A 19665-nucleotide genomic window follows, 5' to 3' on the forward strand; every position below is an offset into this window, starting at 1 on the left:
ACACGTTTTCTTGTCTTTCCCACTTTGAAGAGTGCATAGAAGGCATCGGTCTCCCGTGAAAACAGGGAGTCACAGACTGTTAAGTGAAAGTTTGCAAACACAGCAATCAACTCAAAAAAAAGGTTTATTACAAATTATGAGAAAATATTTAGGTAAATTCATTTTACAGAGTTTGCAAGAAGAGATAAGGCTGATGGAGAGGATTTTTGTGCAAACAATAAACTTATTATTATTTTATTTTATTTTATTTTATTTCCCCCACAGAATAAATGCACTTCAACAATAAAGAATGTTTTTTCTTTCCCCATATCTTTACCAGGGGTGGCTGTAAGTAAGACGGATGCTCAGACAGGCAGGGAGCTCCTGATCGTCTCCTTTCCTCTCCGTCTCCCCCTCCCATCATGCCCTGCACTGATTGACGCAGCGCTTTCAGTCTGTTCTGTGAGTTCACGCAGCACAGTAGAGTAGACAGGATTACAATCAGTGAAGGACAATGAAGGATTAAAAAGACAAACACAACTGGGATGAAATAAGAGACACGCAACAAGCGTGAAACTAAAAGAAGTAACTAAAAAACTGCAGGAATAAAGGAAAATTACTAAAAAAGGAAGAACATGGGAGCACCGCCCTGAAAAGTGAATGCGAGGTTAAAAAAGTGAAAGCCTGAACATAGGAGGATAAAACATATCCCAGCAAAACAACAACTGAACTGCAGGGTGAGTAGAGCTTTTGATCAATTCATGTCCTTTTTCTTTTTCTTTTTAATCTTCAGAAGATGTGCATATGAGGGAACTTGTGTTTTACTTCAGATGTTTGCATTTCAGCAAACTGCTCACACTTTATAAGCTCAAACAGCAGCCGACAATGTTGGTGTGCCTGGTTTTTGTTCAGAGAAGCCGTTGCTTCTGCCACCTTCAGGAAAGAAAAATAAGGAGAAAAAAAAAATCAGTCTTATTATTCAATAAAAATGAAAAAAAAAAGAGAAAAGAAATCACTGTTATTATTATTAAATTAAAAGTGGTCGGATTTAGAGATGTTTATAAAGCAGAAGTGTTAAAAATTACATGAATGAGAAGCTTTTAATGCAAAGAGTTAATGGTCTAAAATCCAAAAAATGAACTTAGCTGAGTTGATTGAATCTACATCTTTATTTCAAAAAGGCTTTTTACCCCTCTAACTGTTCCCAAAAAGGTTGAGAAACATGACATAGACCCACGATGTCACACAAGGGATAAAAACTCAAGAGGAGGAAAGTTTGTTGTCATAAAAACAACAACTAAACAGGTTTCCTCAGTATGTTTTTCTATCCTGGAAAAATGTCTCTGTATTTATGCTCATTTTCAAGATAACCTATTTGCATAATTATGATCACACATTAATGTGTCTGAGCTGCTGCTGGCCACTGTGCCAAATAAAATAGGAAACATGACACTAATTATTAATGTGCCAATGTTTCTGAGTTCGACAAATTTTAATAAAATCAATCGGAGCAACACAAATGCAAAAGTAATTTTCTATTTAAAGCCACTCAGGAAACCTTTGTTCTATAACTTGCCACTGAATGTGTCAGGTAATAATTCAAACCTTTTCCAAGACAGTGACTTCATTTCCTCCTTTTAATGAGCTGCATGAAGACTACTTTGCATAATTGCTTCTCTAAATGCCATTTGGCAGGAATGCCCCCATCAGGGCATAAAACTCTGCTCTCCATACTGTGCGAGTCATGCTTTTATCTTCTTTCTTTTTTTTTTTCTTTTGAAAGCAGACTTCCACTTCTGTCACCAGGTACTTTTGTGGTTTTGAGAAACCGAAACAGAATATTTCGGTTTCTCGTTTGGTGGGAAGTTCTTAATCTTTAAGGTCTTTAAGGAATTCTAATGGCTGGAATTTTTTTTTATTTTGCGCCAAATTTTTCTTTACAAAAGCTCAGATTGCACGAATAGTGTTTATTGACGTCAACCTTTTAAGCCTTGTCCCAGATTTTTGATTGGACCGAGGCCTGGACTTTCATTGAGCCATTTAAGAATAATTTCCTCAAGACTTGCTTCTGGAACCACAGCAAAAGATGGTTCTAGAAAGGGTCCATTAAAGTGCGCCGAATACAAATGCATTTCAAATGTATGTGTGTTATAAAAATTCAAAAACGATCCTTCAATCCTTTTCTTCTCATTACAACATTACGTACCATTTTGTGTTGGCTTGACACAACAAATCCCAATTTTAAAAAAAAAATACATAGTGAAATGTGAGACGCTAAGATAAAAATGTGAAATGGGTGTTTAAGGACTGTGTTTTTTTTGTGTTTTTTTTTAGCTTAATTTTCATCTCAATGCAAAACTGATCTGAACTTCATGGAGGAATGTTGAAGGTTACAGGTGTGCAGCTACATTACCCCATCTACATTTAGCAAACCATAAAGAGACGTTCCCCCGAGTGAGGTGCTGTGACGAGATAATCCTGTCTTCACTCAGTTTATGCAGAAGAGAAGGTCAAAGGAGTTCACAGAGCCTTGATATATTTTACATGATTGGATCAAAATGAAATCTAAATCCAGATTTTAGCTCACTGATTGAAATATCCAGCAAGCCTGCAAGGAGAAGGGGGGAGGGAAGGAGGGAGGGTCAGACAGATGGATGGATGGATGGATGGATGGATGGATGGATGGAACACCAGTCAAAATCAAACCCAACATGTTCAGTTCATGAAACCCAACATTCTACCGAAATACAAATGACGAGTTTTACAGTTGTGTAAAATGCAATAATTTAAGATTTTTCGTGCCGTATCTTTAAGCGGAAAGTTAAAATTCACCTGGCTGCAACTAGCAATCATGCGACTGCTAGTTGCAGTCACCTAGCAATTCCTACACAATTCCACTTGGTTCTCGTCTCCATCTGGGTTTTCTCCCATTGAAGTGGATTCCTATAGTAGAATTTCAACCGGATCAATCAGAAAGTTGGTCATCATTCACAAGGAGAAGTTGTGAACGATGATGCCGTTTTTCTGCACTGTTTTATTATTGTAGTCTGCCGTAGTTTTAGCAGTGGCAGTGGAGGAAGTAATCGAAGCCGTTCGGTCCGCGTTGGCCATGCTTTCAAATACTGATAACAATAAGAGCCATTTTGTTTGGCTTGGGCCTTTTATTTTCACAGTCAAGGATGATTGTTTACATCTTAAACTTTATACTGTGAAGCTGGATCATTACATATATCAATGTTAGCAATTGAGTAAAGTTTCAAACTTCAACGGAGGAAGCAAACGTTTCCCAATAACCAACCGTCTAGACCCTCTGTAGAAAGCAAAGTGTAGAACAAGGGGCTGGTTTTTACCGAGCTACATTGCAGCTATTCTGATTTTGAATCTCATTCACATTTTGCTTTTGTTTAGGTTCTTAAACTCTTTGGTGGCTCTTCAGATGCACCTCATCAGCCACGGAGACCTAACGTCAGGGGGTACAGCGCAGTCTGTCATCCCACCGCTGCCCATTCACAGCAATGACAGGTGCCATGGGAAGTAGATCCAACAGGTGCGTAGCCTCCATCCAGGTAGAAACTGCCTCCACCTTTAGGCTTTGTTTGACTGACAGGATGTTGTTTTTAGTTGTTATAAACCCTTCTACTGAAGCTGTGGCTGTCTCACATTGTACTGCGAGAATATAGAGGGCTTGTTAATATGGCTTGGCTGGGTGAGTCAGCCCCAGCTCAGGGGTATTTACAGCAAGAGGATCTTCAGAAAGGCCAAGGCCACCCTAAATTGTCCTGCATGTAGGCAGGCAGAGATCTACATCGGTTACTCAGCTGAAATGGATTCACAATGTTAACGCAGACAGTTTAGCGTAACTGGGTCTAAAATGTTCTATACTCACGAGGTTCTGATTGCTTACGTCTTCTGTCTCGGGGTTTTGTATGGGTGTGCCAACCGAGTATTCATTGACTTTGCTAGTGGAGTATTTCCCCAACCACATCGATTATGTGTCAGTGGGTAAATGGATGATCAGCTGCGAGTTTTGTCATTTACGTACATATGGAAGTGACATAAACACACGTCACTCTCGAAATAGGTTGTCAGACTGACACTGATTCAAATCTAATCCTGTAATCTGATGACAGCAATCCGTCTCAGATCGTTAAACTGAACTCACCTTCCCAGCAGGTAATCCTCCCGGAGAGACAGGTTACATTGGATGAGCCACTCTGTCGAACAGTAATTTGGCAAATTTGAGTGGATAGTGTCTAACTAAGCGATAACTCGGTGCTCTATCTCTCCATTTGACTGTGTGACATGCGGTATGTTTCCATGCATGTTGCTATGAGATTCTCTATGTTTCCTAAAACATAATCAGATAAGTGATCTTTGATGTTTAGTCCTTTGTGGTATCCGGTGCACAGATTATTTTCTGCTGACTTCAATTTAATTTTTGCATTTGTACTTATGAGGAAGCGTAACCACTCTTTTGTAGGATTTTTCTCTGCAACTTGAACTTGACAGTTGCAAAGCACACATACTTTTGCATCAAAAATATCTTTATGATGTTCTTTCAACTCTTTCATGGTATTATTCTGTTGTCAGCAAATGTCAGGATATGTGTTTATGCATTAATCTGTAACTTACAACGTGGATGAAATATTTATGCACCCTAACCATGGGAATGTATGTCCTATTAGTTTTGAGTTTTGTTTTTTGTTTTTTCCCCTCCAGGGGGTCTTTTTGTGGGCTCTAGTGTCCCTTATATGACAGTAGGCTGACAGGAAAGGGGGAAGGAGAGGGGCGAAGACATGCGGCAAATGTTGTCGGGTCCGGAAATCAAACCCGCGACGGCCGCGTCGAGGACTCAAGGCCTCCAAACGTGGGTCGCGCTATCCTCTACGCCACCACAGCACGCCCAGTTTTGAGTTTTTAATAATAAATTTGAGCCATTCATTTTCAAGTGTATGAGTTACTTAAGAGCATATGTATAATTGAAAAAAACCACAAAAAAAACATAATAAATTCAAACTCCTGTTTCTTTTTATTCTGTCAAATGGTTTCTTATACAACCACTTGACCTCAACAAAAGAAAAACTCAAAAGGTCTAACAAGAAAGTGACATTCATGCAGATGCTTGAGTTTACTTTAATACTGTAATTGTTCCTCAATAGAACATTATTATTATTGCTATATTTTATCTATACATATAAAATATTTAATGTTAATCCTTTGACAGGTACAGCATTGTGTCAGACATCATACCGGAGGAGGAGCTACAGAAGATTTCTAGCCTTGCGCTCTACAACGGTCACGGTTCTGCCAAGGTGAAGGAGCAGAGCGACGCAGAAAGAGAGGACAGCAGAAGGAAGCCCGGAGCCTCCACTGTCGTGTCCGGCTCCAGCAGACAAAGAGGCATGAACAACTACAATGGGAAGGTCCTGACGAGGGGCTCCAGCCAAGTCCGGAGCCGTTTTGTGAAGAAAAATGGGCAATGCAACGTGGTGTTCACCAACATGGAAGACAGGAGTCAGCGCTACCTTGCCGACATCTTCACCACCTGCGTGGACATCCGCTGGAGATACCTACTCCTTATATTCTGCACCAGCTTCCTGATCTCATGGCTGATCTTTGGTGTAATCTTTTACAGTGTTGCCCTTGCACACGGGGACTTTGATGAGCCCACTACTCAGAAATCTAATGTGCTGGTGGCAGGAATGTATGGAGCCTCCTCTGGGCACACAGTCGGTGGGCAGACACAAAGGATGCCCTGCATACTGCATGTTCATGGCTTTGTTGGGGCGCTCCTCTTCTCCATGGAGACCCAGACTACTATTGGCTATGGCTGGCGCTGTGTTACAGAGGAGTGTCCTCTGGCTGTGTTGACAGTGGTTATACAGTCTATTGTTGGTTGCATCATTGACTCCTTCATGATTGGCACCATCATGGCGAAGATGGCACGGCCAAAGAAGAGAAACCAGACCCTGATGTTCTCCAAAAACGCTGTCATTGCTCTTCGCGATGGAAAACTGTGTCTAATGTGGCGAGTGGGCAACCTGCGGAGGAGCCACATCGTGGAAGCTCACGTCCGCGCGCAGCTCATACGATCGTATGTCACAGCTGAGGGTGAGTTCATCCCTTTGGAACAGATGGACCTCAATGTGGGCTATGACGAAGGCACGGACAGGCTGTTTTTAGTGTCTCCGCTGGTCATAGTCCATGAGATAGATAAAGATAGCCCCTTGTACACCTTGAGCCGAGCTGATCTGGAAGCAGACGACTTTGAGATTGTTGTGATCTTGGAGGGGATGGTGGAGGCCACAGCCATGACCACGCAGTTCCGTAGTTCTTACCTCGCGAGAGAAATCTTCTGGGGTCACAGGTTTGAGCCAGTGATCTATGAGGACCGGGACCGCTACAAGGTTGACTACGCACGATTCCACAATACCTACGAGGTCACGTCAACGCCCCATCTCAGCGCAAAAGAGCTCGATGAAGCAGCGAGCCGAGCGTCCTCCACTGCATCTCCTGCATCAGCACATAGGTCTACGCTAGACTTGATCCCGCGGTCTTTGACTGCCTTCTGCTATGAGAACGAGGTAGCACTGAGCTGTGCAGAGGAGGAAGAGGAAGACATATTTGACTCCACACAGATGGTAGGGAAGGACAGGGCAGAAGAGAGGAGGACTTCTGTTGACTTTCAAAGTATGTTTCACGACACAGCAACCATAACCTCAGGCAGTCACCATGTCATGTGTGTTCTGGACATGGACAATAACCAGATGGAGTTTGACATCCTACAGACTACGATTCCTCTTGATCCAGTCAGCTATAAAAGTGAGCAAGAGGCCTAGAGAGTGGGAGCTTGGGTTGTTTGTCCAGAAAGTTGGACATCTGTTCAGCTTACATCATCAAGAACAAGAGCTGTAGCTCATTTTGCCTTTCCAGTGCTTTCTTTCTTTTTTATTGTTATCGTCTTTTCAGGTATTGTGTTAAAATTTCAGCAGTATAGATTTTCCAAGACTGCAATGCTTGGAGGGCCATAGTGATCAAGGAGACTGATTCAGCATGTGGACAGAATATCTCTGATAAACTTTTGGCTTCATTAAACTGTGAGTTCATAACCAAATGAAAGCACAAGCATGTTAAGACCAAGAATTTTAAAGTATACTTTCGAACAGGGGTGGGCGACTCATGGCCTCGAGGGCCGGTGTCCTGCAACTTTTAGATGTATCTTTACTTCAGTACACCTGAGTCAAATAATGAGGTCATTAGCAGGACTCTGGAGAACCTGGCTGCATTTGGGAGGTGATTCAGCTGCTGGATTCAGGTTTGTTGGACCAGGGAGACAACTAAGAGTTGCAGGACACCGACACCTCAAGGACCTGCAGTGCCCACCTCTGCTTTAGAATGCGTGTATATTTCCTATGGTTCAAAATTACCTTTGTATAAAATACTTTATTTGAAATGTAACTAAAAGATTTTAGAAGAAAGCAACTGATTTAGTTAAAATTTCTCTGTCTTGTACTGAAAAGCTTACAATTTCAAGGGGAGGTTCTAAATACATCCCTGAAGCAACTTAGCCATTTCAGGGCACTCTCTAAGTGTAGCAGATGGGTTTATTTGCATTTCTTAAATCAACATTTCAGGAAGTTCTTCAGTGGAGTTGTGTGGAATAATTATGACCAGTCACAATTTAACCTGGAGCAGCAGTCAGAGCGATCTGAGGAGCTCAGATATGAGAGAGTCAAGCTAACAGCAACTTACCGTAGATATTAGCCAGCTGTAGCAATGCTACATTAAAATGACACACCAGTTCAGATGGATATAATATTTAGAGATTCTTCAATTTTGTTTTTAAAACTTTCTTGCAAATTTTTAACACCGATTATCCAGTTAGCCTCACATCTGACAACCCAGGCCTCAACAACCAATATGGCCGCCATGTGTTTTATACATAGCGATTGTTGCAGTAGTAAAAAGTCAATTTGTTCTTTTTGTCTCTTGCAATTTGTTCTCAGTAAGCCACTTGCCATTCTTAGCGTGTACATATTGTGCTGTTGAACGCTTTGCTGTGTTTGTCATTGCTTGCATTGCTAGTAGTAGTTAGCTTCAGGTAAGAATTATTATTGTAAAGCATGAAAAATATCTTTGTAATATTTTGTATGTGTACACTATTAGAACTATTGCTATTTATGCCTGATCCTACAAACTCCTCTGACTGCTGTCTAGTGCAGGGAAGTTACTGACTGCTGCTAGCTGCTCCACGGAGCCCCACACAAAAGCAAGTAAACAAACTTCACATCTAAGACAGCTTTTTTTATTGCCTGTTTTGAATTTTTGCAAAAAAAAAAACAACAACCCACATTTCAAATGTTCAATGCTTAAAATGTAAATTAGATTTCAGATTCTATAAAAACGGAAACAAATTGATTTGCTAGGATTGAAAATAATCAAAGTAGGAGTTTTTTTTTTTTGGTTGATTATTCGCTTGGTTGCAGATATAATTATGTTTTTCCAGCTTTGTTTCTAGTGAAGGTGTGATGAGAGAAACAACACTGAGAAGTGGCTTTAAGTTGTATTTGTGCTGTTGCTGTTTGCCAAACGTCTGGAGTTTGGAAGCGAAAGGCGGAGGAGTGCCTCTGATTCCATGTGTGGGTAATGTGGAGAATAGAGCAGTTTAAGTGTACTTGGTTTCTGTGATGGTAGGCGGGGTGAAAGGTCGCCGCGAGGCCCAAACAGGAAGCAAAAGGGATGAAGGCTGCTGACACAGTCATCGGAGATGTTCAGCATGTCGCTGGATTTGCACAGAGAGGATTAATTCAAGAGTAACTGAATGTCATGGGAAGTGTTTCGGTCTGATTGTATAATAGATGATATTACAGGACGACAACTCTTCTCAAAGGGACAGGATGACGAGAGGTTTGGATGCTATATGTGATCTAAATCTGATTTTAGGGACTTTGTGCATAAACAATTGTTTGTTAAGGATCAGAAGTCGTTCATATGGTGTAACACCAAACCAAGAAAGCTGATTTGCTTTTGAAAATGTAAACAAAAACAAAATTATGAAAAAAAAAATGAAATCATTAACAAAATGTTGGAAAAGAAAAACAAAACATGAAAGAAGTTACGTTTGACATTTTGATTATATCAGAATGTCTTTACAAGCAGCTCCTTAAATTACAAAAATATTTGAAATTGAATTTTGCCATTTGTATGGAAGCCAATAAAGGCTAGCGGTTACATGGGGAAAAAAAAATATCTAACACCCTGTGAAAGAACTGTTGGAACGATGTCCTATGAGCAGATGAGTGTGAAATGAACTATTTGAACACAAGCAGTGGATGTTAACCAAAATGCAGAAACTTCACACCCACTGTGAAGCACGGCGGTGGAAGAATCATGAGTTGGGGGTTATTTGCAACGGCAGGATCCGGTCATGTGGAATCCACCAGGACTTCCATCATGCAACAGGAACATCTGTGAAAACATGAACATCTGTGAAAACATGAACATCTGTGAAAACATGAACAGTGAAACAGAAGTGTGGCTTAAAAATGACCAAAAATTGACCTTAACCAAAAGAGTTTAGGCAATGAAAAGTCAAAACCAATTGCATTGAGATTATTAAAATGCTGTGGAGTAAGTAGCTTGTCATGGTAGTTACAAGAAGACGGGGTGTCCTAACTTTTTCTTTCTCTAGAAAATATAATTTGTTGACATCTCTTCCATTTTGCAGGTAAATTCCATTGAATTTACATTGATTTGTAAACAATTTCCTGAAAATGTACTGTACCCAAAAACTGCTTTCAGTCACTGTGGTAATCCTAAGATTCTAATTATTTTCCCTTTTCATGTGAGATTTTTTTTTTCTACTTTAAAGGAAAAATGTTGTTTTAAATTATCAAGTTTTTGTTCACTTGAGCAGCAAGCAAACGTAGCGTTGCCGCTTTACAAGAGACAGACTGTAAATTGTAATCTGAAAGAACAGATTTTAATCCTTTTCAGAATCGCAACCACATTTTTTCCTTTTCTTTATAGCAATTGTATGTCCTTGCATTTATTGAAGGAAAGTATCATCACCCAAATCTGAGTAAAAGATCTTAATAGAATATGTTTTTATAAATGTGTGAAGTTTAAATGTAAAAAAAAAAACTTTAAGCAGAGACATTTATCCTTAAATTGAAACAGGCACACTGCCAGTCAAAACATGTTGTTCCTCTTTCTTTTTTTAAATAAATGACAGACCTATGTTTATCAGTCTGTATGCCTAAATTTATTTATTTTATCATCCATATTTTCGTATTACATTCTTCATTGACTGGACAAGCAAATTAGCAAAAGAAGAAGAAACAGGTTTAATTTATTATATTTTTTACACCGCCTGTGTCGCCCTCTTAGGGTGGCGCCCTGAGTGGTGAGCCATATCCCATGAATCAGAACCACCTCTGATGATATTTATAACTTGGTTTTATGTTTAACTTTTTGCTTCCATAAGATGAACTCTAGAAAATCACAAAAAAATGTATGCTGTTTTGAGCTGTATTATTTGACATGTGCACAATGGAAATGCATATCTAGATTATATATATATATATATATTATTATATGTTTTTTAATCTATTTTGCTACCAGGTTCTTCCTGAACTGTAAAGCAAGCTGATTTTTTTTCTCGCTATTCCTATTACTTAAATTCCAGTCTCTTCTTGCAAAGAACATGAAGCATAGCTGAAAGAAATGTATTTTATTAATTTATTTTAGGAACACCTGAAATACTGAGCACTTTACTTTTCCTTGTTCATCTTTGACGTTGTTAATAAATGTCTATGTTATCCTATCGCTTTGTTCTTTTTACAATAAGATTTGCTGAGATCTTTATGCTATATCCAACTCCAGCCACTAGATGTCCCTGTGGTCGTTTTAATACGCAAGAAAAGACGAACAGAAACTCAAAACCGGTTGGAGAAAAATACTATAAAGCACTTCTTTATCTACAGACTTTTCTACAGACTTTTCTTTTAAAAAGTATTGCAGACTAAACTTTCAACAGCTCCCCTTCCTTTGCATTGACCGCACAATAAAACACTAAAGTTCATTTAGACAACAGTTTATAATCTAAAAAGAAAATAAGAGACTGGAAGGAGAAATGAAGCAATGAAGGAAACAAGTAAGAAGGGAAAGGCATAATAAGGAAGGTAACATGGATGAGGTGAAAACTACGTCTAATTCTGCTTCCACTTTGCCAAAACACAAAGAAATTCAAACTCTTTAAACCACTGAAGGCGACATTTAGTGGGACATTTTCATTGGTGTAAAGAAATCTGCTTTGTACCTGATTTCTGAACAGTATCCTTTTTTTACCCCATTACAGACAAGTTTGTACTCATGCATAGTTAGAACTGAGATTTTCTCTTGATGAACATAGCAGACGTTACTGACAATTCTACATGATTGTTTAGGTTTGGTTTCAGCTCTTGGGTAAAAATGCAGAATTACATATTTTTTCCCCTCCTCTGCATTTATTTTACCCTCATTTACTCAAATTGAACAGAATTAAATTAATTAGAATTGCTCAAATTTTCAGGAAACTTGAGTAGAATTTCCTCACAAATATCGAGTTCTGACAATGTGGAAAAACGTTTCAGACATTTTAGCAAATTTACTAAAAAAAAATAGAGAACCATAATGTTATCCCCTCATCTAAAACATTCCTGGAGTGTTGCTTTGATGCTTTGATGCTTTGATGCTTTGATGCTTTGACGCGTGTTTAAGAAATCCCTGAATCTCCATGGCAACCATCCAGGTAGATTCTGTGGTGGACTTAGCGCCGACTTCCAAGCTGAGCTTCCTCCTCCAACGCGACTCTCTCGCTCAGCTCCTTCAGACTAGCCAGCAGCAATTAGCAACCACCTGGAGGAACTGCGCATCTACTGACCTCATTATATGAGCTTTTTCTCAGCTGGTAAAAAAAAACATTGTTAAAGGGTTAATAATAGAGGGGCCATGTTGTGGTGACTTCCTGAAGGCGGAGTTTCAGAAAGAGCAGGAGTTCTAAAGAAACATAGGCCTAATTTAAAGAGGTTAAATTACAAAATCAAATTTCTCTTAAGTCATATTTGACATATATCAATATGTAGTATTTTTATAACAACTGAAGGTCACATAATTACTTAATTGTGCTATGTAAAATGGCACTATACCTAGAAAATACATAATATTGCCCCTTTAAAATTTCCGCATACTGTGTTGCCATGCCGACATGGATTCCAACACACATCCTCCTTAATATTTTCACTCTGAGATTATGTTCCTGTAATAAAATACAATCTTTACCACAAGAAAAAATGTAGGTCGGCTCTGATAGCTCAACCTCTGAAACTTCTTCTGACCAAGAAAGTTTTGCTCTGAGTCGTCATGAAGGTCCAGTCCTGATCTTTCTTTAATTAAGCATTCCTTATCTTTTGTCGGTCAGTCTCAGGATGTTTCTATCAGAACTGTTAGTCCTATTTAGTCTATTTTCTGAACTATAAACTCCCAAACAACCAGAGAAGGATTTTCTTATTCTGGTGGACGAACATGAGGATAGAGGCGCCAGCAGCTCAGCAACTTTGGGCCTCGAGGCTATCCGCTTTTCATTAGCAAGTCAGAGAGTGAGTGAAGGAGTGTGATCGGCTGAAGGGTAAAATACGAGAGGCCAATCTGGACCACATTGGCTATTAAGATGATTTGGGGGCTCCTGCTGACTCCTGTTGTGCATTGTCTCTGACGTGAGCAACGGGAGCCCGACAATGAGCCTTTGTGCGAGCCGTATAACTGCCTGCTAGCATGCTAATCATGGGATGTGCGTGTTTCTGTCTGTGCCAGTGAGAATCCATCAGATCCTGGTATTTTCCATCCCTCTCATTTCAGTCATTTCAATTCCTCTCGTGGAATTTACACTCGTTCAATTCACCTTTCTCCTCCCCATCTTTCCCCGAGGCACTGACACCCCACTGCTTTCTCTGTTACTGGCTGACCTCTTAGGTAGCTGCTTCCTTTCCCCACTATTCATACCATCGTGGACAGTGATTTTTTTTAACAACATGCTAATCAAAAGCTAAAGAACTCTTGAACAACTCACAATGATTTCTCTTGTTTTTTAACGCACTGCTGGCCCTTGAAGCATTTTGTAATTTTACATCTTCTTGAAAAGTACTATTTTTCTTTACTCAAAACTTGCTATATTAGCCATGTCCACACCAATACCCTCATATTTGCTATTTTCTAAACCAAATGGCAATCACATTGCTGCATAAAACAATAAAAACAATCTTTTTTTCTACTACTGGGCGTTGTTGCAGATTCCAGAGAAGCGTCCCCTTTGCTACTTGGCTCAGTGACAAGGAGAACAGGCACAAGGGGAAGGAAAAGCAGAGCACACGCGCAAGATTTATTTGACATGAAAGCATCATACGGCATCATTTCATTGTCCACATTGGCTTCACATCACTCTGACGTTCACACAGGCTTAATTTGACACAATTAGATAGTGACTTAAAAAGACAAAATGACTTGTCTGAGTCCATGAAGGAAGCATCTGGACGTGACTGCAATGTTTGCCATAAAGATGCCTCAGGTCTGTGTCAGTGAATGAGTTGCATCCCCCATAATGCTATTTAATGCCGGCCAAATAAAAAAAATTCTACAAAAATAAGGTGGTCTGTTGAATGGCTTCAATCAGCTAAATACGTTGTAAGTTCTTTGGGGGGGTTTCTAACCCCCACTGCCGTTTGAGTTTCAGACGTGTCTCTGCGGATTAAAAGAATTGATTTAGGCTTTAAAAAGCCTCCCCGTGACATGTTAAATCAGCCAATAAATGAATTTGCTTGTTAGTTTGTTTGTTTGTTTTTTGTTTTTTTTTAAAGCCTGACTCGTTACCCTCACAATGTATAACTGTTCTTCCAAAGAAGAGCGTCTTGTTTCCAGCTCAGTACCTTCAAGTCAAGGCGGTTCCACACAATTCCACATTTCTGGTCATATAGCCGGTACGTCTGCATACGTTAGAAAAGCATGTGTTTGGGAACAAGCGAACATGAATATCCACACGGATGTGCAGATAGGCGCAGCTGTGGGTCCTGCGTTTGAACCCTGGCTCACATGGGCAGAACGAGGGAGGGCCGCAGGGTGAGAAGGCGAGAGGAGACTGATGCTGGTGCAACTTGACATCTTCTTCTTGCCTTTCATCTTCGGCTCCCAGCGTCAAACAACGGCCCCCTTTGATTCTGGTCAACTGTGCAACCAGCCGCCCCCGGACCCCGCAGGCCTCCGAACGTTCACGCTGCTTAACTGGATGTTCCGAGAAAAACTCATGATTGGAAAATTACTTCTTCTTTTTTATTTTATTTTCCTCCCTGTAGATAAATTCTCGAAGAAAATGTCACTGTATCTTCCTGCTCTGCCCAATTAAGTCAAAACAATTTTTTGCCCCCCGTCAACTCAAAGGAAGTAAAGCTGAGGTCAACTTTTAAAGCACACAGTGATACTAAAAGAGCATTTAAACCAAAAAAAAAAAAAAACAGATACAAAAAGGCCAGTATGATGGAATTTTGAGAACTATTTTAATACAAAAGAGAAAATGAAAGTCTCTGATGGTTGTCGGTGAAATGTTCAGGCTTGGATCACTGCGCCCAGTTTCTTACATGTATTAAAGCCCATTTGAGCTCTTCTTCATATATTTTCAGATGATCAAAATGTGATAATCTGTTCTAACTGTTTACTTTTATCTAACACTGGGGAAATGTTTTTTTCTGTTCTAGGTAAACAAAAAAAGCGTATTGCTTGACTCATCAAATACAAGATATCAATGAAATGTGTTTTTGTAACTAAGAAAAAAGATCCTTGTAGAACATGAACCAGTTTCTAGCAGCGTATCCTCTGACCTCGAAATTGCACAAATTGGAATTCTGAAAATAAATTTGCTTAATAGAAAAATGCCAATTTCTAAAAAAAAGATTTTGTGCTGTGATGAGGTGGTTTTCCAGTTTTATCAAAAATAAATATACTTCACAAATATATTAGTATATTTTGCAGACCAACTTACTTTGTAGCTCCCACCTGTGGGAGCCACTTCAAGCATCCAGCATGCTGAGGTGAGGGAGTGTTCCGTGCAGACAAATAGTGTTGCATAAAGGTAAATCTCTTGTGTCGTTTCTGCGATATTTGAGTAGCACCTCTGTAAATACAGTATCAGTGGAACCTATGAGCAGTACGTTCAAAAGGGTAAAGGTCAAATTAACTTTGCTACATAAGGATCTGTAAAAAGATTATGCTTAAGCTTTACTGACTTAAAACAAGCTGTCATCATAGATCTGCAGTTAAATGAAAGATAAGAAGTTGGTTTACGGATTCATTTTCTAAATTTAACCCACGTTCAAACAAAACTTCCAAAACACAACAATGCATGAAAGAGATAGAATTATTTTCTTTTTACTAAAAACAAAGTGGCTGTTTTACCCGTTCTCATGTAAATGATAAAGTTTTATAACGCAGTGCAGATTGGAAACTTACTTTAATGCTAAACATTTCTGAGAATAAACTAACTGAAAGGCGTTGAGAGATTCATGGTCAGTTTGAGGAGCTGCGTTTGGCTGTCTATATCCCGCGCTTTTCTAGTCAGTGCTGCTGTATTCAGATCTAAGTGCAATAATTACCCGGCAACACTGAATTTGCCTTGGTATTAAGCCAGTTCTAATCCTGATGTTCTACTGTCATAAGATGATTTTTTGATTTTTTTTATTTATTTGCAACGATATAGCCGAAGTGAAAAACATCTCAACTACCCACATTTTCTTTGGTATATTAAGACTAGCAAAGCACCACGAGCAAGAAAGCAAATTACCGTCTTACTTATTAACAACACTTTACTTTTTCCATGTTTTGTTACATCACAATCACAAATTTTAACATATTTTACTGGGATTTTATTTGAAAAATCAACACAAACTATAACATTTGTAAAGGGTAAGTAGTCCACGGGTTTACAATTATTTCAGAAATAAAAATCCGCAAGCTGTGGAGTGTGTTTTTATTCAGTCCACTGACTCAAAACTTTGCAGAGCCCCTTGTTACTGCAGTCACAGCTGCAAGTCAACTACAGTATGTTACCACCAGCTTTGCAGTAGAAACAGTAGATACATTTATATATCTACTGTTTGTAAAAACAACTCAAAGTCAGTCTCTGCAAATAGCAATTTTATTGTCTTGCCACAGACAATCAACTGAATTTAAAGCATTTTATATAAAATCCTGATACTAACTATGTTACCATCAGTTGTAAAAATGCTACAAAAAATGACTTCGAAATTTAAAGACTTAAAATTAGGCCTCTGTCTCTCCAAACACTTGTGTACTTTCTGAAACTCCGCCTTCAAGAGGCAGTTTAAGCTCGGAGGAGGAGTTACGCCTTGAAGGCGGAGCTAGGTCCAACCAGATGTTTTGTACAGCTCAACAGTTGCCGTGGAAATGAAAACATTTCTGAAACATGCGTGACAGAATAAAAGCAACACTCTGGGTATGTTTTTGATGAGGGAATAACAGTACAGCATGATGTATAGCTAAAAAAAAGTTGATTTTACATAACACTGCCCCTTTAAAAAGAAGACACAAACTTTTTCAGATTTATATTTAAATTTTCCATTTTCTATTTAATCCTTTTTGAATCTAGTGGAATTATCCACTAGATTCAACAATCCACCAGATTGTGTTGGCTTAATTCATAACATTGCAATGAAATACAATGGAGTTTGTATTGCAAAAACCTTTGCAAAACTGTCTAACTGAACAAAATTTAAATTCCTGACAAAAACAAAAAATTGTACATTTCAACAATAACGATGATGCCAACACAGTGTCTGCATGAGTCTTAAAAGCACGTTGTTTTGTTCAGTAACCAGCAAAGTTACCAACCTACTAAACGTGTATCTTACAGTTAATGCTGTAAATCAGGGATGCCGGGTTCTTATACTGCGAGGACCAGGGAAGCAAGTTCCTTGTGGACCAAGGACCGAACTTGTTCTATGTTTACTGACACATATTGCTATGATACATTTATATGTCTGGGGTAAGGCCAGGTCATTATGATATGACAGCAAACATTATAATTTTGCATTGTTTTCAATTTCACATTTTTGGTTCTAAAACATTGAGCTTGTCAACATGTTCTATCTGATCTGATGTACCGCCACTGAAGCACAGAACAGGACAAAGTAGCATTGTGCATTTCAGTTTCATATTTTTTTTTGTTAAGTATATTGTATTTGTTACTGTGTTCATATATTTACGCATTTTTATTTTATTTTATTTTTTCATGTCTTTCACCTTTTGTCTGGGAACTGCAAGTAAAAATTCAGCCTTCTTATGTACAGAAATGCTAGTAATATGCATTGTCCCTGTAATAAATAAATAAATAAATAAATAAATAATAATAAATTATTATTATTATTAATAATAATAATAATAATAATAATAATAATAATAATAATAATAATAATAATAATAATAATAATAATAATAATAATAATAATAAGTTACCAACCTACATGACTGTTTTATTGAGAATTTCGTTTTGTGTCCACGGGGGCGGAAAACCATTAAAACGGAATATTTTTAGAGGAGCACATCATCGCTGTGTGATGAACTCCAAAACAGCAACCACTGAGACATGAGACAGAAGCCGTCCAACAAAGGACACTTTTGTTCCCAAAGCCGAATTCTTGAACATCGTTTTCTACATTTTCCTTCAAATGACTCAATCGCCTCTCATTCGGCTAAATTGTCATTCTTCGACCACGTCCTCCTCGTCCCACGGAGATGTGAGCTGTTTGGGAGGTTTTCTCTGTGTTTCTCCAAGATATAATAAGTACAATAAGCAAACAAATGTACTAATTTTCCCTCTATGGCACACGGAGCAACTCGGTGATAAAAAATTATTTGCTGCTTTATCCCAAGGGAGAAAAGGGACACAAGGAACCATTGAGGTTTCTCATTTGTCCTCCACCCCCAGTGAATTTCTGGCCTCTTGTTACAGATGCAGCTGCATCCGAGCAGCACACAACTTTATGGTTTGCCGGTTAATACAAAAGGACTTAATGTTGGTCGGCGTGTTACAGGGATGCTCAGAGCCTCTGGCTGAAGCTGTCCCAATGTCTAACGGTGCACAAAGTGATTACAGTGGACTTGTTTAACGTGTATCTGTGGGATTATGTAACAAAGCAAGGGCGTATTCTTCAGATTTATGTGTTTTTATAAAAAAATTAAGTCTAGCATCACTTCTTTTCTAAACAATATCTGTACTTGTTACTTGTTAAGCTCTCATGACTGCATATAGTTTCAGGAGAGCAATCAGTCGGCAGCAGAAGCGCAGCAACACGGGCAGAGCTGGAAAAAGGATACTAGTTTAAAAACACCTACAAAATAAAAACACCTAAATCCTGTTGTGACTTTTTACATGGCATTTGAAGTTATGCTGAAAATCTGCAGCAGCTCACACATCTTGCACATTTTTTTACTCCAATTCTGACATTTGCTTCCGGCCTGTTATGACTTTGAAGCATGGAGGGGACGGTATGGTGATGTGGCGTCGGTTTTCTGGGTGGCAGAAATATCAGACCCCTCAAAGCTGAGGGCTAAGAATTCCCCTCAGTCAGCTACTCGGTAAATCTGTGTAGATAGATATGTGTGTATACTGCGGTCCAGTAAGAAGATATCAAACGTTAAGATATCAAACCACCAAGTCATCTCCCAGCTGGACACGGTGGCATTAATCAGCAGAGCGGTTAGCAGGGTCATGGTTACTCTGGAGGAGAATCTGTTGCTAGAACGGCTATCAACTGTACTCCACTCATCTGGTTGCTATGGAAGAACATTGTCGGATGAAAGCCAAAAAGAAATTTGCATCTCGCCACAGCAAATGTGGAGGAGCAAACGATCAAGAGGATGAAATTAATCTGGTCAGACGATGAAAAAATTGTTACATTTTAGCATACATACAATGTAATTCCAGGTGTAGCTGTAGCTGACTGTGCGGTGCTGATTACAAATGCCAACACATTGTTTGTTTTTTTTTGTATTTCGAAAACCATGTCCATTGTTCCTTTAATTGCAAAATTATGCAATAAGTGGGCGTGCTGTGGTGGCGTAGGGGATAACGCGACCCACATATGGAGGCCTTCAGTCCTCGACGCGGCCGTCGTGGGTTCGATTCCCGGATCCGGTGACGTTTGCCGCATGTCTTCCCCCCTCTCGATCCCCCTTTCCTGTCAGCCTTCTGTCATATAAGGGCCACTAGAGCCCACAAAAAGACCCCCTGGTGGGGAGAAAAAGATAAAAATTATGCAATAAGCCTATCATTGGTCTATTCGCTAAAGTCTAAAAATGTCAATCTGTGGTTGAGACATGACAAAGTATGAAGACGGGATCCTTTGGTTTTGATTGGTTGCTACAAAATAACAACTGGCAATCAAAGAGAGATGAAAACTAACAGCAATCCACCGAATCATTAACGCAACACAAACAATAAAGTTTCTGTTTAAAATTAGCTTGCTGAGCAATACAGAGACATGTTGGTTACGACCGAGCGGTAACATTTATGTCGTCGGGTTGACAGAATCAGCTTAGCGAAACTCTACTTGCTCTCTCGTTCTCATCTGGGACGCTCGCCCC

General features: G+C 39.2%; 1 protein-coding gene across 1 annotated transcript; it reads left to right on the forward strand.

The window, feature by feature from the left end:
• On the forward strand, nt 1–7192 carry kcnj4 (potassium inwardly rectifying channel subfamily J member 4). Its single transcript, XM_044100616.1, has 3 exons — nt 1–716; nt 3388–3526; nt 5204–7192. The coding sequence occupies exons 2-3, from the start codon at nt 3495–3497 to the stop codon at nt 6816–6818; spliced, it is 1647 nt and encodes a 548-aa protein (XP_043956551.1). The 5' UTR covers nt 1–716; nt 3388–3494; the 3' UTR covers nt 6819–7192.
• Nucleotides 7193–19665: the final 12473 nt, after the last annotated feature.

This window comes from Gambusia affinis, linkage group LG19 (assembly GCF_019740435.1).
Source record: "Gambusia affinis linkage group LG19, SWU_Gaff_1.0, whole genome shotgun sequence".
NCBI lineage: Eukaryota > Metazoa > Chordata > Actinopteri > Cyprinodontiformes > Poeciliidae > Gambusia > Gambusia affinis.